Source organism: Gallinula chloropus (assembly GCF_964237585.1).
Source record: "Gallinula chloropus genome assembly, chromosome: 2".
In the NCBI taxonomy this organism is placed as follows: Eukaryota; Metazoa; Chordata; class Aves; order Gruiformes; family Rallidae; genus Gallinula; species Gallinula chloropus.
In genome coordinates this window covers 161,170,013-161,193,185 of record NC_140086.1, presented here as the reverse complement: position 1 = coordinate 161,193,185, position 23,173 = coordinate 161,170,013, and the positions used below count along the sequence as shown (strand labels likewise).

Here is a 23,173-nt window from a genome sequence, read left to right as displayed (position 1 = left end):
CAGGGCAAGGGTGAGGGAATTATTTGTGGGAGAAAAGTTACCTCCATGCCTGCATGTTTGCAGGGTCTGACCAAGTCACACAATTGGGTATATGATTTCTGGCCTAGAGGAGAAGAAGAATTTAAATATAGCTCTTGTGCTCAACTTAACGATGAAAGAAGAGATAACTAACAAGAGAAGTGGAAAGAATAATTAATCCAGTAGGTTTCAGTCTTTTTCTTTTTCCAGACTGGAATTAAAAACAATTCTAGAAGGACAATCACCTGTACCATGCAGGAGGGGCATAGCTATCAGAATGATTTCCTTGTCCATTTAAAGTGATGGGGTTTGGCAAGTTCCACTTCCTTGTTTTCCATTCTAAAATTTCACCAGATTTTATTTTCATTTCCTTAGGAAAAGAGAAAAATAATCACATTGTATGCTGGAGTATCAGAGTGTTTCTGTGGAAAAAAAAAACAACCATCCCAGTCATTAATTTAATGTAGATGTATTAATTTTTCTGCCTGTCCTCTCACCTGGCCTCTGGGCTGGTGGTCGAACTCTACAGAAGAGGTTCATGGAGACTGGGAATTGATGTATGCTATAGGAGCGTAAAAGAAGGCATGCCAGGCTCAATGACATCTCCTGTGCCAGGTCCCTAGCTCTGGTTGAGCTTTCTAGAGTATCCTCCCCAGCTTCCAGTTGTCCATAATAGGTGGGCACAATAGCTCTTTAGTCATGTGCTGTTGGGAGTGTTGTGGGAACTGAATCAAGGCTGGTGTATACATCCTCCACATCCCATCCCACTGGTCATTCATGACAGCCCCCATTTTTGGGGGTGGGGGTTGGGTTTTTTGGGGTTTTTTTTTTTGAAACTTCACAGCCTTCTAGTAGCTCGGTTGTCCCCAGATGTGTTTTCAGGCATCCTCTGATGCATGAAGTTTGTTCTGCTCAAGATTAGCAACCCGTGGGACATTATGGCACCAGAAAGGGCCTGATTCTCATGCTGTAGGATGGAGTGAGGGCTTCCTGGTCATCTGCCAGTAGCTTCCCTGTGAGCCCTTCTTGCCTAGCCTGAGCAGATGTGAGACAACTGTTGTTGGGTTTTCCTTATAGCCTGACAGGACCTATGAAGACTTCTCCAGACACCTTCTTCATTTCCATGTTCTATTGTCACAGCACCAAGGCTGTGTTCTGAGCATGCATCTTTTTTAAATAGGAAGCCCTGCACAAACTCTCCCCTTCTTCACAGTGCTGCTGAAATTCATCTTCAAAGAGTTAGATGTGGCACTATCGAGAGGCAGAGAGAACGAGTGAGAAAGAAAAGGGAGTGAGGTGAACTTCTGGAGATCTGAACAGGTTATGAGGGTTTGGAGGAGGTGTGACATCGTCCTGTTAGGGGATCCCATGCAAAGAGAGCAGGGTGGAAGAAAAGCTAGGGCACCTGCAAGTGAACACAAATCCCCTCTATGGGGACACCTTTTCACTTAACTTCTGAAGCAGGGCTGGTTGACACCTTTGCCAGCAGGCAAAGTCACTGCTGTGGCTCAGTGTTCATAGAATCACAGACTGGTTTGGGTTGGGAGGGACCCCAAGGATGACAGAGCTCCAACCCCCTGCCACAGGCAAGGACACCAACCTCCAGGCCTGGAGCTACACAAGGTTGCCCAGGGCCCCATCCAACCTGGCCTTGAACACCTCCAGGTTTGGGGCACCCACCCCCTCTCTGGGCAGTCTGTTCCAGCCCCTCACCACTCTCTATATAAAAAACTTCCCCCTAATATCTAATCTAAACCAGTGGGGGCTTAAGTGCTCTCTGGCTCTTTTCCTGGGTCATTAGCCAAGTTAGACCCTTGTGTACACCATGCAGTTATTTTACCTGTGTCAGGAGCCCCAGAAGGACCACCACTGAGGAAGTTCTCAGCTGCACTTGGAGCCACCAAAAGGCCTCTCCAAGATGAATAGCAAAACAGAGCTCCTACAGAGTTCAAGAATAACAGAATTCAGGAAGAAGCAAGTAGGTGTGTGCACCTCTACATGCTGCTACTGATATGTCAAGGACTTTTGACAGCCTTACTAAGAACGTAGGGACCTTGGAAAGTCAGTAGAGTGCTGCTGTACAGCAAGGTCATCCAGAACTGAAGGCTTCTCTTTTGCTCAAAAAGCTATGAGCATGTATTTCCTGCATATTTCTTCCTCATAAACTGGCTGGGGTGTCCATTCCAAGAGGGAGGGTACATGTAATTTATTAAGAAGGTGGCCAGGTACTTATTTACAACGGCTCTGCTGAAGGAGCAGATAGATTGAGATAAGGGAAATGAAGAGCTCTCTAGGTGTGTTGGCAAAGAAAAATGCTCACTGAAAGTTGAATTAAACCCTTCAGGGCATGCAAGGCTTAAAGATAAGCCAAGAACTTTGGCTGTGGACATACAAAATAATGTTTTCATGGCTCCTCCTAGCTAATGGGAAGAAAAAAAGATAATTGGTTTGCAAAGAACAGCTCTTTGACCCTTTCTCTTGGTTCAAACTTGAGCTGTACCTGCTCTGGGGATGAGTGTTTTTGTAACCTTGAGTGCTTCATGAATTCTGCAGTCAAAACAAAGAGAGGTTGGTGTCAATGCATGCAGGAAGTGTTGGTTCTGAAGAAGTTTGAAGAAGATTCCTGGTTAGACCACAATAGATTACTCTTGGCCCATTTCTTGACACCACACTTTCAAAATCACCCACGTGCAGAAGGCAGTTTAGAAACAGCTCACAGAAGGGTGAAGAACACAAAAGACAGGTTTAGTCATTGGAAACACTGAGAAAAATGAATGATGGGAGATTCTAGAGAGTTGAGTAACACTCAGAGGAGAGTCTGATCTTTGTAGACTTTCCCAAGGTTTTCTACAAGTTTTTGATTGTTGGGGTTTTTTTTGGGGGGTGCAGGGCAGGGTTGAAAGGTTAAGGTTCAAATCTCATGAACAATAAAAATGACAAGAAATTCAAAGAACTCAGTTCTCCTGAAGTTGAATTGACTTTAGAGAGGGGGAGCAAGTGTTTACACCTGGAAGCTGGAAACAGAGACCAAAAGTGGGTGCTCACACTCCAGAGCCTGCAAGTGAGCTAGGAAGAGGACAATGCTACGTTAAACAGCAGAGGCCCAGAGAGCTGTTCATGGAGAGATGTTTTGAGATTCCATCCTGTATCTTCAGCTGGAAGTCGAGTGACTCCAAACTCCTCCATGAAATGCCAGATTTGCATTACCCTGTCTCAGTGCCTGATGACGCCTTGAGAACAAGACACTTGCTGGAGATTGTCTTTTGCAGATTAAACTTTCCAGACTGTAACACAGATCAAAGCAAGGTGTGACTGTTTCCCTACTGTATTGAGAAGAGAGCAGTGTGAAAAGCACTTAGAAGTATTTCTACATGGGTTTGTATTTTTAATCTCAGATGATCTTCCCAGCAACGGAAACGAATAGTTGAGGGCAGCTACCTATAGACTCCTCTTCCTATGACTGATGTTTTCACTCTACCACTGCAGTAACCACCAAAAAACAGAGAGTCATGAGTTTGATTGGTGACATAAATTAAGGTTTATGAGACTGGAATCTTCAAACTTCATCCAGGACCTATTGAAATAGCTCAAGAAAGTCCTTTTGGCTTCACAACGTGACAGATGGAGCCTGCAGCAGGTTGATTCTATCACAGTGTCTGTGGTGGGAAATGAATGGGACACTTTTGAAAACTTTAGGAAGGATGCTGGTGACTCTAGTACTGTAGTTGATGCAGAAATAACCTCTACAGATGTTTCCACCAAACTTAACTTTAGACACTGGAAAGTGTTCATATCCTGGACTCCCTGTATAGTCAGTGGTTGAACTCTGAAGGATGAGTCAAAGCAACTAAGTTAGTGGTCTTGTCTGGAGGTTTTGATGAAGGGTTCTATCTCTCCCCATTGTTTACAGAGGTCAGACCATCTAGCTCCTGAGCCTAAAGTTGGCATCTGTCAATGTCTTCTAGCTCCCAGTCCTCAGGGGGTTGAATGAGTTGAGATTTGGAGACGTGGTGCTGTAAGACTCTGCATTCCCAACAAGGACATGGGAGGCAAGACACTCAAATTCCCTGAAGCCTGAAACAGTGTTTGAGAAGGTGTCTTTAGTCCAGAAACTGTGACCCAATGCTTGTTCTATAACATTAAAATGAAACAAAAGCATACAGCAAAAACACCCTTTAATGTGGGCTCCATTTCACAGGTGCTTTTCTGCCACTAGTTGTTCCCTGAATTAATCTAAAGCTCAAGAAAACGTACACCAAGCCACACATTACCTAGGTCCTTTCCTTGTCCTTCTTATGGATTTGTCTTCTCAGGAGCCTGCAGGAGCAGCTCAGCTCTTTGCATGGAGTTCAACACAGCGTTTTCCTTTCCCGGGTGGGACTTTTTCAAAGACCTTAAGCATACTGACTGTTAGCTATCATGGCATGATTCATCTGGAGACTTTTACAGCACAGACATACCCCACTCATCCAGTCACCCAGGCTTTCTTGGTCCATTATCCAATATAGTCAATGGAGGCAAGGCCATGAGTCATCTCATCGCAAGGCAGATGTCTAAAACAGGGCAGATGAATCGTGCCTTTGAAAGTGCTGGTTTCTCTCCACTGTCTGACTACAAAAGCAGGCTGGGATGAGTAGAACACCTGGAGATGTCCATGTTGTAGACGTAAGAAGGTAGGTGTGGTGAAGACAGTTCCTGGTCAATGTGATCTGCCTTCCTCCCTCTTTTAATGAAATGAACAGAGAGAAGCACTTCTGGAGGGCAGTTCATCCTCTTTGTCTCATCTTCCCTCTCTGGGGTAGGATGAATTGTCCTCTAATGTTAAGTGAGATTCATCTTCTCCCAGAAGTGCAGTTGAGGAGAAAAGAGGTGTCTGTGTTTTGGAACTCATCTGAAAATCCTTTGCTTTCCCAGGCACCTCCTACCTTGTCCACCTAAAGTTCATTTACTGGAGCGCATATTCTTGGCTCAGCTCATTATCTTGGTTCTAGACTCCTACCTAAAGTCATTCAGGATACAGAAATGGATGTCCCTGTCTCTCACCTGCCTGCAAAGGACTGATTTGTAAAGCCTAACTATGCACACTTAGTAAAGACACAGTTTATCCTAAAATCCCCTGGTGTCTGACCATCACAATGCCCATCTTCTTTTCACTTCTGTCCCCTCTTGACCAGGCACACACCACGAAGGGAGAGATAAATGACTGCAAGTACCCTTCTTGCATAAAAAGGACACACAACAATTTTTATCCTAGCCTGGAGAAGTGCTGAAGTCAAGCTAATTTTCTTGTGAACTCTGGCAATGATAGGATTCTCATATGTTTGCCAGAGCAACAGAGAGTGAAGGTATATTCCCTGCTGATAATTCAAACACACCAGGCTGTTCCCAAATGAAAACCACAAAGCAAAAATGAATGTAAACAGAAATACACAATGCCCAGGCAGGTTTCTGTTTGTCATTAATTCTGAGCAGAAGAGTCAATCAAGAGATTTAATTAGAAGAAAAGGAAATTATACTCTAAAAAACCCTTCGGTTTTAGTAATCAAGGTTATTATTAGAAGCACCAGTAAAAACACTTTAAAATCTATATAATTAGCTACGTATCTGCTGATCTCTATGCATAGCTGACTTGTTTGTCTGTAAGGCTTCAACCAACAGAATGGTTCATGGACACTCCTTTCAACAGACTTCCATTTGGCTGAGAGCAGAATTTGCACTCAGGTTTTGTTGTTGTTTGTTTGTTTGGGTTGCTTTTTCTTTTCTTTTCTTTTCTTTTCTTTTCTTTTCTTTTCTTTTCTTTTCTTCTTTTCTTTTCTTTTCTTTTCTTTTCTTTTCTTTTCTTTTCTTTTCTTTTCTTTTCTTTTCTTTTCTTTTCTTTTCTTTTCTTTTCTTTTCTTTTCTTTTCTTTTCTTTTCTTTTCTTTTCTTTTCTTTTCTTTTCTTTTCTTTTTTCTTTCTTTCCTTTTCTTCCTTTCCTTTTCTTCCTTTCCTTTCCTTTCCTTTCCTTTCCTTTCCTTTCCTTTCCTTTCCTTTCCTTTCCTTTCCTTTCCTTTCCTTTCCTTTCCTTTCCTTTCCTTTCCTTTCCTTTCCTTTCCTTTCCTTTCCTTTCCTTTCCTTTCCTTTCCTTTCCTTTCCTTTCCTTTCCTTTCCTTTCCTTTCCTTTCCTTTCCTTTCCTTTCCTTTCCTTTCCTTTCCTTTCCTTTCCTTTCCTTTCCTCTTCTTTCCTTTCCTTTCTTTTCTTCTTTTCTTTTTTCTTCTTTCTTTCCTTTTTTCTTTCCTTTTCTTTTCTTTTTTCTTTCCTTTTTTCTCTTCTTTCCTTTTTTCTCTCCTCTCCTCTCCTCTCCTCTCCTCTCCTCTCCTCTCCTCTCCTCTCCTCTCCTCTCCTCTCCTCTCCTCTCCTCTCCTCTCCTCTCCTCTCCTCTCCTCTCCTCTCCTCTCCTCTCCTCTCCTCTCCTCTCCTCTCCTCTCCTCTCCTCTCCTCTCCTCTCCTCTCCTCTCCTCTCCTCTCCTCTCCTCTTCTCATTTTAACCAAATTGATCTAGAGATGAAGGCAGGCTCTCCACACTATTGTGACAGTACAGCAAAGCTGGCATGATTTTGTGAAAATTCAGCTCTACTTTTGAAAATACCATAACTGAAAATGATGTGAAAATAAAGTGTAAATGTGCTAAACTAATCTCCAGAAGGACACTGACAGCCTCCTGCAACATTCAGCTCAGAGCTGGGTTTTTTAAGTGCTCAAGGTCCAACCTGCTTGAGTCTTTAGGGTCCATCTCAGTGCCCAGAAGTTACCTGGTAAGGTCCAAATGTACAGGGCACGCTGCTGAATCATATGAGGATTGTCAGGTTTTGGTGTTCCCCTTCCAAAGAACTGAAGTGTGATTTCTTCTACTGTTGGTGTGATTTGCGTAGCTCTGAAAGTGCTTTTGACTCTCTGATCCCTGGGCTTTATCAGCTGCCAGAAATTCCTACCTGCTCTTGTATGGTGGCATTTGGCCTTCAAAGAAAGAAATATGGTTTGACCCTCTGACTGCAAAATAAACCTGCTGTCTGAACTGAGCTCTTCCTCAGGAAGAAGCAGTGCAGTGATGGATTAAGGCTTTGAGATGATGAAGAAGAGGGAAGGAAGATATGAAAGGTTGATTCACTTGTTTTGTTGGGCCTGTAAGAAACTTCAGGAGAGAGATCATGGGTTTTGAGGGAGAGATGACAGTGGAAAGGATGTTTTCTGGAGAGAGGAATGCAGAGGGACTGAAGATGCTGATTTTCTGTCCCCGTTCTTGTGAACTACATACAGAAGTGAAAGCCAGCCTGACAGCACCTCTTTTTGCCTTGTTTTGGTTTGTTTTTTTTTTTTTCAGGTCCTTGGCAATTGGTCATCAGTATTCCTCCCTGGGGACTCAGCCCATCCTCTGCGGGAGCATCCCAGGACTCGTACCCAAGCAGCTACGTTTCTGTCGGAACTATGTGGAGATCATGCCCAGCGTGGCAGAAGGAGTGAAGATTGGGATCCAGGAGTGCCAACACCAGTTTCGAGGGAGAAGGTGGAACTGCACGACTGTCAACGACAGCTTAGCCATCTTTGGGCCCGTACTAGACAAAGGTAAGTGCAGTGTTGTGGGTTTAGTGAGAGCAACACCCATGGTGGAGTTGCAGCAGAGATTGTGAGAAACCTCCTGTGAACTCGTTTGCTTGTGATAAGGTGTCATGTAAAATGGGCTGCTGGAGAAGGGAGTTGAGCTTGATAAAGGAGACATGTGACAGAGGGTGGGAAATATTTGTTGGCCCAGGACCTCATCCAAGAATTTCAAACTTGACCCAGAAGATCTTTTGTAGAGACAAGAACATCTAATTAAGCCTTGTCACAGGGATAGCGAGTAACCCTCTGCCTCCCCAGCAGTAAGGAGGGTGGTTACCCACCACCTCCATCATACAGCCAACATCCAGTCATGAGGAACCACTGTTTCTACCTCAAGCCTCTGCTGGGATGATATGCGACCCAGAGAACTGCTTGGAGCAGGAGGTTGGACCAGAGACTTCCCAGGGTACCTTTCGACATGAATTATCTTATGATCCTGTTCCCCTTGGAAGGAATACAAAGGATCTTTGTGTTTTCAGTGGTCAAGCTGGATGTCTGGCTCCTTTTCTGACCCTGTGGCATTTCATGCTGCATTTTCAGCTTTCTTGATGGTTGCAGAGGGGAAATGATGGGCTGTTGGGGATGGTTCCTAGGGGCTGGACTTATCAGATACCATCAGTTTTGATACAGGAATGGGATACAATAAAGATCAAAGGCCTGAGGAAATCATCATCAGTTAATGGTTCTGCTTTCGTTGGTTGTAAACGTGGCAAACTAAGACAAGGTGCTAATTCAGGCAACTAATTCTGACACAGCACTCATTAATATAAGTGGTAGCTCTTAGAATTGTTTTGGCCTAAGTTATTGTGGGATTTAAGCACTTGGCTAACCCTGAGTGTCTGGTGTTTTCTTCTCTAAGTTGGCAGGAGCCTATTTAAGCCCATAAGAACTGTTTTATCCTTCTTTGCCCTCATAGAACACCTTTTAAAGTGCAGCCTGCTCCTGCTGGTTTCAGTAGCTCTGGATCAAGCTCTACCTTCACCTTTAGCATCCATGAGGCAGACTCACTTTACATTCTTCCCTCCCTTCCATCCATCCCTCTCTCCCTCCCTCCCTCCCTTCCTTCCTTCCTTCCATCCCTCCATCCCTCCTTCAGTTACAGGTTCCTGACAGTCTGAGAGTTGGAATCCTTCTGTCTGGAATACTGGAGTAGCCCCCTTTGACCTTGTATGAGAGAGGAGGGAACATCTGGGATATATTCAGGGAATCTCCTGGGCTGGTATATGTAGCTGATCAAAACCAACTTTGGGGCATTGATTGACACCACTGGTGCTTGTCATCTGGGGCTCAGCATTTTGTTTGGTTTTCCCTTGCTGCATTACTCAGACAAGATTTGGGTATTTCCTCTTGCAGGAATTTTGAAAAACAGAGCAGTCAAGAGAGAATAAAACCTTGATTTGTATCATGGCAGGACCCCCACAGCCAGAACAGGTGTTCTACATGCACCCATTAAGAGCTGGGGTTAACTGGTTGGAGTGGAGGCACCATATTAACACTGGTGTCACTATTCAGGTTTAATGGTGAGAGATCACCCCAAAATAAAGAGACCTGTAAGATCTGTGCTGTGATGCACTTATACCCATATCAGAGTGTCATAGCACACTGTTTTGCATGCAATCAAAGCACACATTCTGGGTTCATCAGTCCTGGGTGACTACAGGAGTTGAATGAGAGCAGCACAGACAAACTGGGTACTTGTCCCCTACACACAAGCCCAACGTGACTTACCCCAGTTGATTCACTGGATGCAGGCAGTAAGTGAACCAGATAACCCAACGCCTTGCCCTCATCACAAGCCTGGATGCCCTTAAGGATACATGGAGCACCTCGTGCTCCCAGAGGGTCTCAGATTAGATGCTCCACATCTCCTGTAGTGCTTGTACCCTGTGCATGTTCCTTGCTGACCTAAGGAACCCCAGTCCCACAAGCTGCCAAACATTCTTATCTCACAACAGCATCGTCGTCGACACAAAAGGGTCTGTCCCTGCTTGAGATTGCAGGTAGCTGGGCTCAGGGAGGGAAAGAAGGCTGGGACGATTTCATAAGTGAAGAATGTTGTTCCTTGAGGGAGAATCAAACCACCCTTCAGTTTTACTTCACCTACAGCGGGAGGGGGGAGGAAAAAAAAACAGCTCAGTCACATTCTTGTGCAGCAGATCCCCCAGGGTAGGAACATATTTGAGTTCCTACCCAGAAAGAGAGAAGGAGAAAAGGAGAGAAAGTGAGCAAGCAAGCAGAACTCTTATTTTGCAGCTTGGATTTTAAGGCACCCATGATCTAACTGGAGCTTCTCATTGGAAGCAGTAGGGACCCTATACTCTCTCAGCACACACCAACATAGCTGCAAAAGCAACTCCCTTTTGCCTTGCACGACTATCTGCAGTCCTTTCACTGAAAAGGACCCATTTTAATGCCTTCAGGAAATCCTTTCTAGGCCCAAATCTTGCTGAGGCCGCCTGGGCTGCCCCTGCTGCTTTGGTCTCTCATTGCTAATTCAGGGCTAGGCTTGAGCTGCGATTCAGCGGTGCCAAACTGTCACCAGACTCCAGTCCTGTTAAGAGCCATATTCTGGTATCTCATCTAAAACAGAACGTTTTCCCCCATCTTACTTTTTATGGAAAGAAATCCCACATGATTTAGCTACTACTATATTTATATATATATAATTACATAGCTAGGCTTAATGAACTCTGTATTAAACAGCAATGGTATACATGAGCTTAGCTGCAAGGGTTGGTGACATTCAGGGGATCCAGTCTTGCTGCTATCTGGAGGCAACATTTGACAGCCTTGGCCCTATGTTCCTCTAGCTCTTTGTACATCACTCAGGACATGTGAAGAGCAGGATCCCCCCCATCCCATCCATCTATTTGATTACACTGGTTTTGCACATTGTCAACTGTGGAATAAATGTTACCTGTTCAAGGGGAACAGAGTCACCTTCCTCGTGATGCTGTGCTACCTGCATGGGTAGCACAGGTGTTAGCAGGAGTGAAATCACTATGGGCTGTTGGAAGAGGGTTTTTTTCCCTTCCTTTGTGGTCTTGGGACCATATGAGCTGCTGTTTAGCTCCACAGAGAAACATTCAGACAGGTGCCAACATTGGGTCTTTCTTGCACAGCACTAGGAAATAGATGTCTTGGGTACCTTAGACCATTTTGAATGCAAAGAACAGGATGTCTGTACAAGAAAAGAAGTGAGTTGATCTCTTTCCCTCTATCTAAACCTACCTATATGTTTTTCAGCCATATATAAGAGGCTATGCTTAATGTCGTTTAGTCTTCACAAGTTCAAATCTCAATTACTAGACAGCAGAAAGAACCCCTCCCTTGAACTCTTCTAACAGAGTAATTTCTAGAGGGGGTAAAAATAATATTCTAATTTGTTTCTTCACCTCTATGGAGTGAAGTAGTGGAGCAGAACATGACCTTAAGAGATCACCATAGACACAGCTCATGCCCAGCCTCTTACCTGAGAGGCTTGGCAGTTTGGAAGGTAGTTGCTGTATCTTTGAGCTCTCAGAGGGAATGTTCTCTGAGTTGCCTTTAAAAATACACAGGATCAAACTCAGGAGGATGTAGTAGAGGGGCGTGCCATCATTGGCATCAGAAAACACCCTGTACAACCTAACAGGCCTTTTCTATCTCAAACTTAAGTGGCACTTACTTGGAGTTGTGTCTTTTTTTGCCCTGCTTTTTAACATTTATGGACTGAAGACAGTGTTTGTGTTGTGGTGCGTTTTCTAGCCTCTCAAGCACCATGAGAGCTCTCTTTGAAACTCCCCTGGGCAGCAATATGAAGTGATCTCAAGAGAAGTAATACAATAAAAGCTTATCATGGCCCTGTCTCTTTAAAGGACCTCAGCATATAATTAAGTCAAAATAAAAGTTTCCTCCCTCTCCTTCCCCCATTCAATAAAAGTAAATTACCTCAAACTATGTCAGCCCCCAGTTCACTTAAATTTTAAAAGGGAGCCCTTGTCTATCTATTTCTTTCACTCACTCCCACCTCCTTCTGCTAAAGACTGGCTGGGGCTTTAAACCTGCCAGCTGGACTGAGAAATGGTTAATAGTTATTGTGGAGGAGCAGCTTTTAATGAACTATTGAAGAATGATACATTGATGGAGTAATGGGAGTTTAAGTCTCTCTGTAATGAAACAGGTTCTCAGCGCAGACCCATTGTGGTGTAAATACAGCACGTCTCTCCCACTGTTTGGTCAGGACTAAATAGCAGAGGCCAGAGGGGGGTCAGCTTATGGGGTCTCCGCTTTAGTTAATCAATCTGATTGGATTAGGGTCACTGCGATCCCTAATAATGTCAAAGGTTACGCCAAATTGGATTAAATGCTTTGTTGGAGAGGGCTCAGATTCTTTCAGCTTTCGCCGGCGGGGCTTGTTTATTAGAGTTTAACACTCGTGCAACCTTGGGAAGCCACACCGTGTCCCTTTTTTGTACGTCGGGGGGCGGGTGGGGGGCGTTTGCCGGCGCGCGAAGGCCGGGGAGGGGGGGGTTTGAAGGAGCTGGGGCGGGTGCGCGCGTGCGCCCCCGTCGCGTTGTCAAGTGTCTGCGCCCGTCGGATGTGGCCTCTGAGGACATACATCAAATTCCCTCTCCCGGACAAATGAGAGCCTAATGGGTGATGTGGAAGCTCGGAGGCATAAATTCATTCCGGAAATATAGTTGTTGCGCTGTCACCCCTGCTAGAAGGCAAGTGATGAGAGCCACAAAAAAATGGTGGAGTGACCCACTGTTCTTGCACCCCTGGGTTAACCCTGCCCCTGTCCAGAAAAGTGATGTTCTTTTTGATACAGCTCCAGTTTGTGCAGTTACTGGGATGAGCGTGGTATGAAATGCAGGGTATTCGAGACTACTTGATCGCTTTGGTATTAAACAGGGTGGATCTCTTGTCTTCCAGCATTTCCAATTCAAATCAAGGTGGGATGGGATGGGATGGGATGGGATGGGATGGGATGGGATGGGATGGGATGGGATGGAATCCCCTTGTCATCTTATCCAGGGAGACCCTGAAGAATTACTATCTTCACTCGTGATGTTCCTGAAGATGATACTGTCCTATAGACATGGCAGAACGTCCTTCAGAGAATGATAAAGAATCTCTTGAAGGCCACCTGGCAATGGAAAGGGACAGCAAAAATAGTCTGTCATTGTAGAATCATAGAATCATAGAATCATAGAATGGTCTGGGTTGGAAGGGACCCCAAGGATCATAGAGCTCCAACCCCCCTGCCACAGGCAGGGACACCAACCTCCAGGCCTGGAGCTACACAAGGTTGCCCAGGGCCCCATCCAACCTGGCCTTGAACACCTCCAGGGATGGGGAATCCACTACCTCTCTGGGCAGCCTGTTCCAGCACCTCACCACTCTTTCTGTAAAAAACTTCCCCCTAATATCTAATCTAAACCTTCCCTCCTTTAGCTTTAGTCCATTCCCCCTTGTCCTGCCATTATCTGCTCTTTTAAAAAGTCGAATCCCCTCCTGCCTATAAGCTCCCTTCAGGTACTGGAAGGCTGCAATGAGGAAAATTGTATCTATTGTAAATAGATATGTGATCTCTGGATCTTGAATGCCTCCTTCCTTCCTGTGGTAGAGTGAACACTGCAAGTTTATAGTCTGCCAGGACTGCCAGATTATCCAAGCAGACTTCTTACTCAATGCAGACTGGAGATTTCACTTCAGGACTTCTAAAATGAAAGCAAAATCTGGATTTGACTATGATATATCTTCCCAGAGGACATCTTGCCTTCACATACCACCAAGAGACAAGCAATATATCTACCTCTTCCTTTAGAAGTCCTTTCAGTACCTAGAGAGGCCTCCAGGAAAGATGGGGAGGGACTGGTTTTGAGGGCATGGAGTGACAGGACAAGAGGGAATGGGTTTAAAATGAAGGAGGGCAGATTTAGATTAGATGTGAGGAAGAAATCCTTCCCTGTGAGGCTGGTAAGGCCCTGGAACAGGTGGCTCAGAGAAACTGGGGCTACCCCTGGATCACTTGCAGGGTTCAAGGCAAGGTTGGATGGGGCTTTGGGCACCCTGGGCTAGTGGAGGGCGTCCCTGTCCATTACAGAGGGTGGGAACTGGGTGGGCTTTGAGGTCCCTTCCAACCCAAACCAGTCTGCTGTTCTAACTCTCCTCATATCTAATTTGTCGTGCTCTGGTGTTCACAACAAACCATTGTATTTTTCTTTGCTTATTCAGAATAACTCTTCTAGAACAGAGTCTTTTCTTTGCTACTTGCACTTTATAAAAAGTTAAAATCAAGGCCTGCAGTAGGGCAGTGTTCAGCAAAAGTTTGGGTCCATTATGTCAGACAGCGAGACAGGTGTCCTCTGGGGCATGATTCATCTGATGTATTCTAGACAGTTAGGATTAAATTATTCACACCCTGAAGTTTCTACATCTCTCCATAAATCACTGAGGGAATCCAGGGAGACCGGCTCTTGATGAGAAGACTCCTGCTCCCAGGGACCAGATGAAGGGCAGAGCAGGCATTTGTCTAGCTCATGAGATTCAAGTCACATCCAGTTTCCTATGGGATGCTGGGCACTGTTACCTTTCCAGCTAGGCATATTTTGGACTAGGCTTATTTTGCAGCTAGACTTACTTTGAACTCTAGACCTTTTGGGGATAAGCATCAGGTCTTGTCTCTCTCAAGGAAGCCAAAATGTAGCTGTGGTAATGGGTTGACTCTTTTGTCCTAGTTACTACTGTGGAAGACAAACCTTACCCTGTGTCTAGTGAAATCCACATGAGTTTTTTTTTCCCTGGGTTTAGCAGAAACAGAAAGAGACTGTTACATTCAGTTATAAGATCCCAGAGACATGAGTCTCCTCCGTATCTTTTTCTTGCTGTGTCATAACAATATCACTCCACAGGCTGTCTGATAGGCCTGATCTCATCTGCCAAAGTTAGATGTCAAAATCCGAGCTAGTCACCCCAGGCTCCCTTTGTAGTCAGTGGAGAGCAATTGGCATCTCCAGAGAGCAATTCATCTGACCTATCTGAGACACCTATCTCAGGGTAACATGAATCATACCGAGATGTTTATTTCTCTCCATTGACTATAGAGGGAGCCTAGGGCTACAGGCTCAGACTTCCATGTGCATTTTGTAGAGGCCCAGTTTGGGGGCAAACAGTTCCCACCCCATCTTTCCCCTGTCAGAAGGCTGTCCTGACATCCAGCCTCTGTAGGAGAGGCCGTTTTACCAGCGCAAGAACGTGGCCACTAGCAAGGATCTCCTGGATCGCTGAATAAAGGCAGCCCCTTGCTATTCCAGGCACAATCCCGTCTGGTAATGTCTTGCATGATTTAAAATTAATAAGTTTAGCAGGCCTCCTCTTATTTTCCTGATGGCATTCTGGCATCTCAGTTGTCTCTGTGCCAAACGCTTCCCCCCCCCACCTCCCCTTTCCCTGCTCTAGATCAGACTTCTCCACTGCTGCAATAAAGTAAGGCATGAGCAGAAAGCCACAAGATACTGATCCATCCAGGAGGTTAGTTACATGTAGGAGGTACTCTCTGCTCTCTCATGAAACTCTTCCCAAGAGGATCTGATTTCCAACCACACCCCGTCTACCTCTCCGCTAATGGCAATTTGGGCAGCTGCCCTGGTATCAACAACGGAGATCTACAAACTTTACCCTGTAACTATGGGGAAGGAAACTGGAAGGATCAGGATTGAAAATGTGACTATGCAAGCTCTGCTCAGCCGTCAGGATGCATAAATACTGTAGGCCACAGGTTTGCCAGTGGTGCTGAGAGAAGGACTGGCAGATCCAGGCTCAGGACAGAAGTGTTGGTTGTGTTGAGTGTCAGTGTAACTTGACCTCGGAGCTGGGGATTACTGCAGGGGATGAGACAGTCCCAAGTGCTAGTATGGAGCTGCTGGAGTCCTCATTCCAGCCCACAGGTACTGAACAGCCTATATTCATAGTTAGCAGCATTTCTGAACTGGTTTTTATGTTGCTGACTTAGTACAGGCAGCAGCATCAGAGAGGAAATGCAGTTTGAGGAGGCATAGATGAGCTGTAGCCACATCTTGGGCCACAGCCCACATCACTACTGGAAGATTAAGCAGCTTCCACCAAGCCTTGGTGGGTTCTGCAATTTGCAACAGCAACAAACAGAGATGCTGAGGAAAGTTGCCCATGTGTTAGTCCCTCAGCCTTTGGGAGCAGGATACCAGTGAGGTGGTAGAGGAGCTCCTTCTCATACTGTTGGAGCTGCTGGTAGAGCCAGGTCACCATTGGAAGGGGTGTCTTTGGCCTCTGTCTGCAGTGGTATTCAAGGCCAAGCATTTAGCAGCCCCTTGGTACAGTAGGATAGTGCTCAGACGACCACTGTTGGCATCACATCTATCTGCATTTGCCTCTCCATCACCAGTGCAACTGGAGCTGCACGCAGCTTGGGTTTGGTAGGCTCAAGTGTAGCCTGGGTTTCTTAGCAAGAGGCCCTGACCTCCCCACCTCCCCACCTGCAAAGTGATGCCAGGATAAAGACTGGGCTCTTGCACATCTCTACAGTTCGTTGGAGATGAGGCAGCCCATGTAAACAGCTGTAAGCAGCCAACATCTCAACCGGGCTGCAAACCTGGGAGAGCAGAATGGTGAAGAGGAAACAGCAGCAATGCCAGGAGATGATCCTGTTTGCTTCCCGTGCTCCCTCATCCTCCCACTGCACCAACCCTCATCTTCCAACCCCGACATGGAGAATTTTCTGGCGACTAAAACGTTAGACAAGGGGATCAGGGAGGGGAGAAGGAACAAGACAGCCCATGGCTACAAAGCCGGTGGTGTGTCTCCCGGTGGTGGGAGGCACTGGAAACTTCTGCCTCGGGCAGCGTGCACAATGTGATGGGCTGGCAGGGAGCAAGTTGTGAGGAGTTATAGATTTATTTCCTTCCCCCTCCTCCCCTCCCCTTCCTCCCCTTTTCCCTGCTGGGTACGTTGCATTCCCCAACTGGGTTCAGGCTGGTTGCAACAAGGAGCTCCCTCTGCCGCATCCCAGAGTGCCAAGTCCAAGCGTGGGAGCTAGTCCTAGACAAAAGGGAACAGTAGAGGGAGCTGATTAGCATCCCTTTGTCCCGGGAGAATCCCGGCCCCAAATAGGCCCTCGGCACACAACAGGCGGCACAAACACACACGCATGGACGGGAGCCAAGGGGATGGGGGAAGGATTGGTCGCCTTCATCCAGGAGCTGGGGGGAAAGGGGGACGCGGGTGGGTTTCACCCCTAAGCATCAATAGAGGGTGGGTCCCAAACCAGGGGGTACCGTCCAAGGGTGGTTTTCTCCAATTGAGGAGCTAGACGTCCGTCTGCTCGCACTCCAGTGTACCAAACAGCCAAAACAAGCAAACTCTTCTAACAAAGAGGATGCAAGTCCATGAATGTGGCTTTTCTTCCCTGTGAGATGTGTTACGAGCTGGCAGGGCTGAATAGACATGGGGATTTTAAGGCCAGAAGGGGCTGTGGGATCATCTGGTTGGATTCCTGTGTAACAAGCAGAGAATTTCCTCCTATCCCTCCCGGAACAGATATGTCAGGGCAGTAAGAGGAAAAACAGGGTGTATAAAAACAGCCTGCGTGCTTCTTTCTGTGCCGTGAGCTTGCATGGCAGGGGAAGAGGGCCTTCCCCTACAGAGCAGACGGGCCAGACAACCAGGGCACTTTTCAGCATGAGATAGGTTAGCATCTTCCCTGCAAAGGTCTGCTACGGGTGGAAGTGTGTGCCTTGATAGATCAGCTTCTCTGATTCCTTGCTGCATCTTTCAGGGAGCATCTCCTTCAAAGAAAGGACTCATCATCCAAGAAGATCCATAGGTTTAACAGAGGAGAATGGGTCAGAAATTGGAGAGAGTGAATGGTTCGGAAGGATTGATATGGTTGTGGTTGGATTTCCCTTGTACATGTGAACAATGAGCTTAGAGACAGGATTAGGGAGCAGTTGACTTAAAACTGAGCAGTGAGGGCAAAGCAAGACTAAGAGGGAAGCAGACTTTAGTGGGTTCCAAAGTCTTGAGAGATCCAAAGTCACAGAAGCAGAGAGCTTCTTGGGAGGCAGCACCCAATTGAAGTAGGTAGGGACTTCTACTGCTCCAGGGGAGGCAGGGATGCTTCACAGAAGTGGCATTTTCTTGAAAAACAGCATGGGATGTGTGAAACTGAGGTAGCTAATGACTGTATGAAGCAGATCCCAAGACATTAATCAGGGAAGTTCATGGTATGCTGTCTCCTGCTCCTCTTTAACGTGCTCCCAGGGGTCACTGAGAAGCTTCTGGATAGTGTTGCCTACAGCAGATGGGCACATAAAGAAGGGCTATAGATGTATCACAGCATGAATATGTTTTAGGAAAGAAAGGACTTGAAGGAAGTGGTCATGGTTTTGGTTTGGTTTTGACTGTTTTGGACAGTTGTGGAGAGTTTTGTTTCTACAAAGTAGAAAGTGGCATGGTGAACATCACAAGGTTTTTAGATTCCTGAATAACAGCTTTTTATGGCCCTAAAACAGCAAAGCACAGGCAGAAAGCCAGAGAGCCCACCAGATCCTGGGAATAACGCAGGGGGCACATAGGTTGAGGTGGAACTCAAGAGTGGGGACAGTTCATAGTGGTGGAAAGGAAAGTGTCTTTTACTTCTTGACTCATCTCACCCTTCCTAGAGAAGAAAAACAGTTTGAAAACCACATGTGCTATTTTTCTGGCTTCTCCAGACCTATCCTGCATCAGTGGTGGGGAGCAAGGCAGAAAAGAGAGATTCTGGTTCCAGCTCTGCTGTGATGGAGTCAGTAGAGCAGGTCCTCCTTCCTCTGCATCTCCCCTTCCCATAGAGTGCACCACAGAAACAACACTTCAGAAAGAGTGATACCAAAGTAGGTCATACATAGGGCCTTGCAGCCCTTGCAACATAATTTAGGTAGTTTTATTGGCCTGCTTATGACTGTTGCTCTCCAGTTTGATCGACGGGGCAGTAACGCTTCATGGAACACTTCCTGGTAAGGCTGCAGTTTGTTGACTAAGCATCTGGCACAATTTCCTCTCCATTATTTCCAGGTGCTAAATCACATTAAATGATAGCTAATAATTATGGTTTATCCTTTCCTAATCATGCTACTTTCCCAGGGAAGCTGTTGCCACAGGGATGTTGTGGGAGTGTGAATGGGTGGGGAGGGCACAAGGAGATATTTCTGTTCACCCGAAGCCATAAAAAAGTTGGAGACCCCTTAGGCTAGACACACAGTATCCAGCCTAGGAGATATTATATCTTGTCAAAAAAAGCATTTGTTTCTTTTTTCTGGGCCAGTTTTCTATCAGAAAAGGCAGCTGCATCAAAATGGAGACGTTTTGAAGGACCCGGCCAGTTTCAAGGCAAAAATGTCCAGCTTTGGTTTTGATGGAGGTTTTTGTTGTTGTTGTTGGTTTTATTTTGGTTTGGTTTTGGGTTTGGTTTGCACACTTCAGATAGTTTCATTTGAGTTCTTGAAAAGAAGACATTTTGCTTCTTTTCATTTTGAACATGACCTTACATTGAAATAGAAAGGCATTAAACTATCAAAGCAGCACACTGCTGTGCCTTTAATATTTTACAGAATATTGGGGCATTTTGATATTACTGGAGGTGAATGATCTTATCGTGTCAAACAAAAAAATTCTGATGTTAACAAGATAAAATACTTAACAGCATAATATAGCTTTTTTCCCAGTCTCTTATCACATGGAAAAATTTGGAGTCTCCTATTGTCCAACAGATTTTCAACAATTAAAAAGAAAACAAAACCAAAACAAAGTAGAATTTCCCATAATATGGTAATTTGATATTTTCCCCCCTCATTACTAGCTTTAGGCATGACATGCTCTCCAAACCCCTTCATTCTGACAGGTTGCCTAAATCCAGATTAATTGAGAGTGAAGTATTAGCAGAGCTCTCCTAAGGACCCCTCTAAATTCGTGAAGCAGCCTTACAGATCTATAAAATGAGGGTGGTAATAGGTAGTCCCCAAATCCATTACTTATTCTCCCCTGTTATAACCACTGAGGTCTATACTGAGGAGGCTCCAAGAGGAATTTTCACAGATTTTTCATAGAGAATAAACAAATGGTGGGAAAAAAAGTACTTTAGAGCTGTGGGTTTTGGTGGAGAAAGATGTTTCTGTTTACACAACATTTTCAGTCTGCTTTCCTAACTGCATTTGGGATATAGGTTCCTTGGCAGATGAATTTGGATGAGATTTGTAATTGAAATATCATCTGTAACCAGCATCTGAAATGAAGAATATTCTCTGCATTTAGATTGCCCAGGCAGTGTCTTCCCAATCAAAAGTTAATGTGCACATCACTTGCACTTGAACACATCAGAGATGAGTTAGTGACTTGCTGAAGACAAGGCCCTATCAAATAATAGGGTTTGTAAAGTTTATGGCTTAATTAATTATAAACCTGGTCCAAGCACATCTTGGTCCCCATGGACCAGGAAAGAGTTGAAGAGGATGGAAACATCTTATCATAAAATACTTCAATCTTCCACTGAACAAGACAGTTATGTTGTGTTGGTTCTCAAGAGGCCTGATGGACCCTGAAGCTTTTGAACATCTCAACCAGCAGAAAAGCACCTTCTTGGTCTTCAGTTCCATGTTTCCAATGCTTGTCCCAAGGCTTCATGAATTATATCAAATAACCAATAATCAACATGCAAGAATAATCAAGTGTAAGAATTAAACACTCTGAACATATCTCCACATTTAACTTGACTTTTCATGGAGATACTTTCTAAATGGATCGAACTCTGCTCAAACAGCTGTGCTCAGCATAACAGCCCTGGCACAAGCCTCATACACTAGTGCTAAGACCAACAAAATAATAGTTATTCCAAGCCTGCAAAGTAGAATAGGTGTAATTTAAATATATATGTATCAGCACTACAGCTCTACCGGTGTTGCAACTCAGTGAGGTCACGGCGTTAAAGCACTCTGAATGATTAGCTACGTGTATTTGCCTATTTCATGGGGTTGACCACTAATGTGGTTGACCAAAAGCTGGAAGTATATTGGGCTTTTCTTCCTCGGGGCTGAGTCTTCTGATATTTGAGAGGCTCTGGGACCAACCTTCTAGTTTGTTAATCCGGGACTCCAGCTGGGATTGAGGTTTATGCCTGCTGATGTTTTGGACTTTTCTTTGGTTTCATCAGCTCTGCTGGAAGAAGAAGGGTGTTCCTGATTCACAGTGGGCAACTGAGTCAGGTAGTCTGGCTGAAAATAACAGAAGAGCTAAACTTTGTACTGATTGGGATCAGACAGTTTGGAGGTGGATCTTCTTCACTCTACAAACCACCTGTGATGTACATCAGAAAGTACAGGGTAGTGGTGTAGCAGGACTACCTCAGAAGACCATGGATCCTCTGGAGCTGGCCTGGGCAAGCAAGCCACATCCCATAGTAATAGAACCCAGCAATACTGGGCTTCTACCTCCCATGCAAGACAACCCTGCTGCTAACCAACCGCATGCCACAGTTTGGGCAGAGAACCATATGCAAAATTCTGGAGAGCCACAAGTGATTCAGGAGCTGCTGGAGAGCCACTTGTGCCCTAACAGCTTGAACCTAAGGTCCCCACCCAAGTTAATACCCAAACCTGCCTTGAACTTGGGCTACCCACCTGAACAAACTGCCTTGCTTTAAAAACTCTTCTAGCCTGACTTAGATAACTAAGGTCAACCAGCCTGGGTGAAGTTTGCATCTTTGTTGAGTAGGGCTGGGAGCTCTTAATTTCCCTGCTGGATCCCTGTGAGACCGTGGGAATCTGCAGATCATGGACATTTTGCTTCTTAAGTTAACTATATTTACTCAAGAGAGCTTTGCTCTTCAGAGTCTGGCATGTGGCATTTGGCATGAAAATAAAAGCAAACACAGGCCCTGAAATGTGAAGAATCCCTGCAGTTCCTCACCAAAATCTCTCTCAAAATGATATGACATCTCCAGGATGAAGTGGAAAACTATTCTCTGCTCTGCTTTGCTCAGCTCTGCTCTCAGTTCCTGAACTGGCTTCCACCAATCGCCAAAGTTAACACCAAAGTTGATGGTGATACCCATTAGTGCCTGTGCTTAACCAGAACACCATGCAAGTAGTTTGGAAGAAAAGCATGCCAAAATCTTCACCATAGCCAATAAATGCAGCAGAAAAATTGTACATCATCAAGAAAGGCAAGTGAATGGCAGGACCTGGGAGTGAGTTATGGGCAGGAAATTACATTTCTTACCAGCATTAGCATTGCTTCACTGAAGGATACGATTGGGTACTGTATGGGTGACCCAACAGATCCAACTGCTGACACCAGGAGGTCCAGCAGTGTCCAGCACACCTGAACCCTATTGCTGGTCACCAGTGATACACCCAGCATGGGACCATGGCTGAATTTCTGAAGAGTAATGCTCAGCTCAGGAGCAATAACGTGGTTTCCAGGAATAAGCCAGGAACCAAACCTGATTTCTTATAGCCCACTGACAGCTTTCCACCCTCCCCAACTCATATCCATTGTCAGCACATGCAAAGACTCCACATCCCATTGCCAGTTGCTTAATCCATTCCTTCCCGCCCCACTGTCAATACAATAATACCCCACTGAGGAGATCCACCCACCAGGAAATCCCCCTTTAACACCCTGCAAAGGAGCAGCCAGATTTATCTCTGACGTTGTTCTGGAAAACTAAATGAGGACTCATCTGCTCTAATCCCCTCTTAAGATTTCAAGATGAGGCCTGTGTTCACATATTAGCATATCTAACAGCTCCTACGTGTGTGCACTACAAGGCTACTGCTCCTTGGAGGTAAATCACGTACCAACAGATACTTCAGGTACCCTACTATCTCCCTCTGAGGACATAAAATGACCAAGCCTTTGCAACAAGCTCATAAAAATGCCTGAAACGAAGACTCAGGTTAAATGAGCTTGGAGATCTTCCTGAAGAATGATTCTCATGACTCATCCACAGCCTTCTCCTAGAGGGTTTAGGGACAGCTCCTTACATGCATCACACAGCATTTCCATTGACCTCATTTTTGGCATAGCAGCTGTGACTTTTCCAGGTAGGAAACAAGCACTCCAGCTAGAGGACAATTCTGAGACTTCTGCAGCTCCTTTGCACTGGGATGGCAGTTCAAGGCCTTGAAAAGACCTCAGAAACATGTCAGCAGGTGTCAGCAGCTGAAGTTTTGGGGTGAAGGTGTCCACTAGAGATCTGGATGACTGAACATTTTGCTCACAGCTGGTCTTGAGACTTTGCCATTTCATCCTGAAATGCTTAAGTTTGTTAGGGAGGACTAGGAGTGTTAGGGAGCAAGAGTTTGTGTGGCTTCTGGTGGACAGCAGGAGACTGGGAAGGGGTAAGAAGGTTCACCATCAGTACTGACTGGTGTGGCACCCTAATCTGAGTGACACAAGACTTTTGTCTCCTCACTGTTACAGCACCCACTGTGCCCTGCACACAACACACCCATCCTTGTTG

General features: G+C 45.4%; 1 protein-coding gene across 2 annotated transcripts in view; it reads left to right on the top strand.

Annotated features, from left to right (window-relative positions):
- WNT3A (Wnt family member 3A) overlaps positions 1–23,173 on the top strand; it is a gene marked incomplete at its 3' end in the record, with an annotated part of 91,835 nt that overhangs the window by 45,678 nt on the left and 22,984 nt on the right. The window contains exon 2 of one of the 2 annotated variants that reach the window (XM_084260764.1): positions 7,379–7,620. In XM_084260764.1, coding sequence (XP_084116890.1) covers positions 7,379–7,620 — 242 coding nt within the window. Of the gene's footprint in view, positions 1–7,131; positions 7,621–23,173 lie in introns of those variants that run through there. The other variant, XM_084260763.1, reaches the window with a different exon arrangement.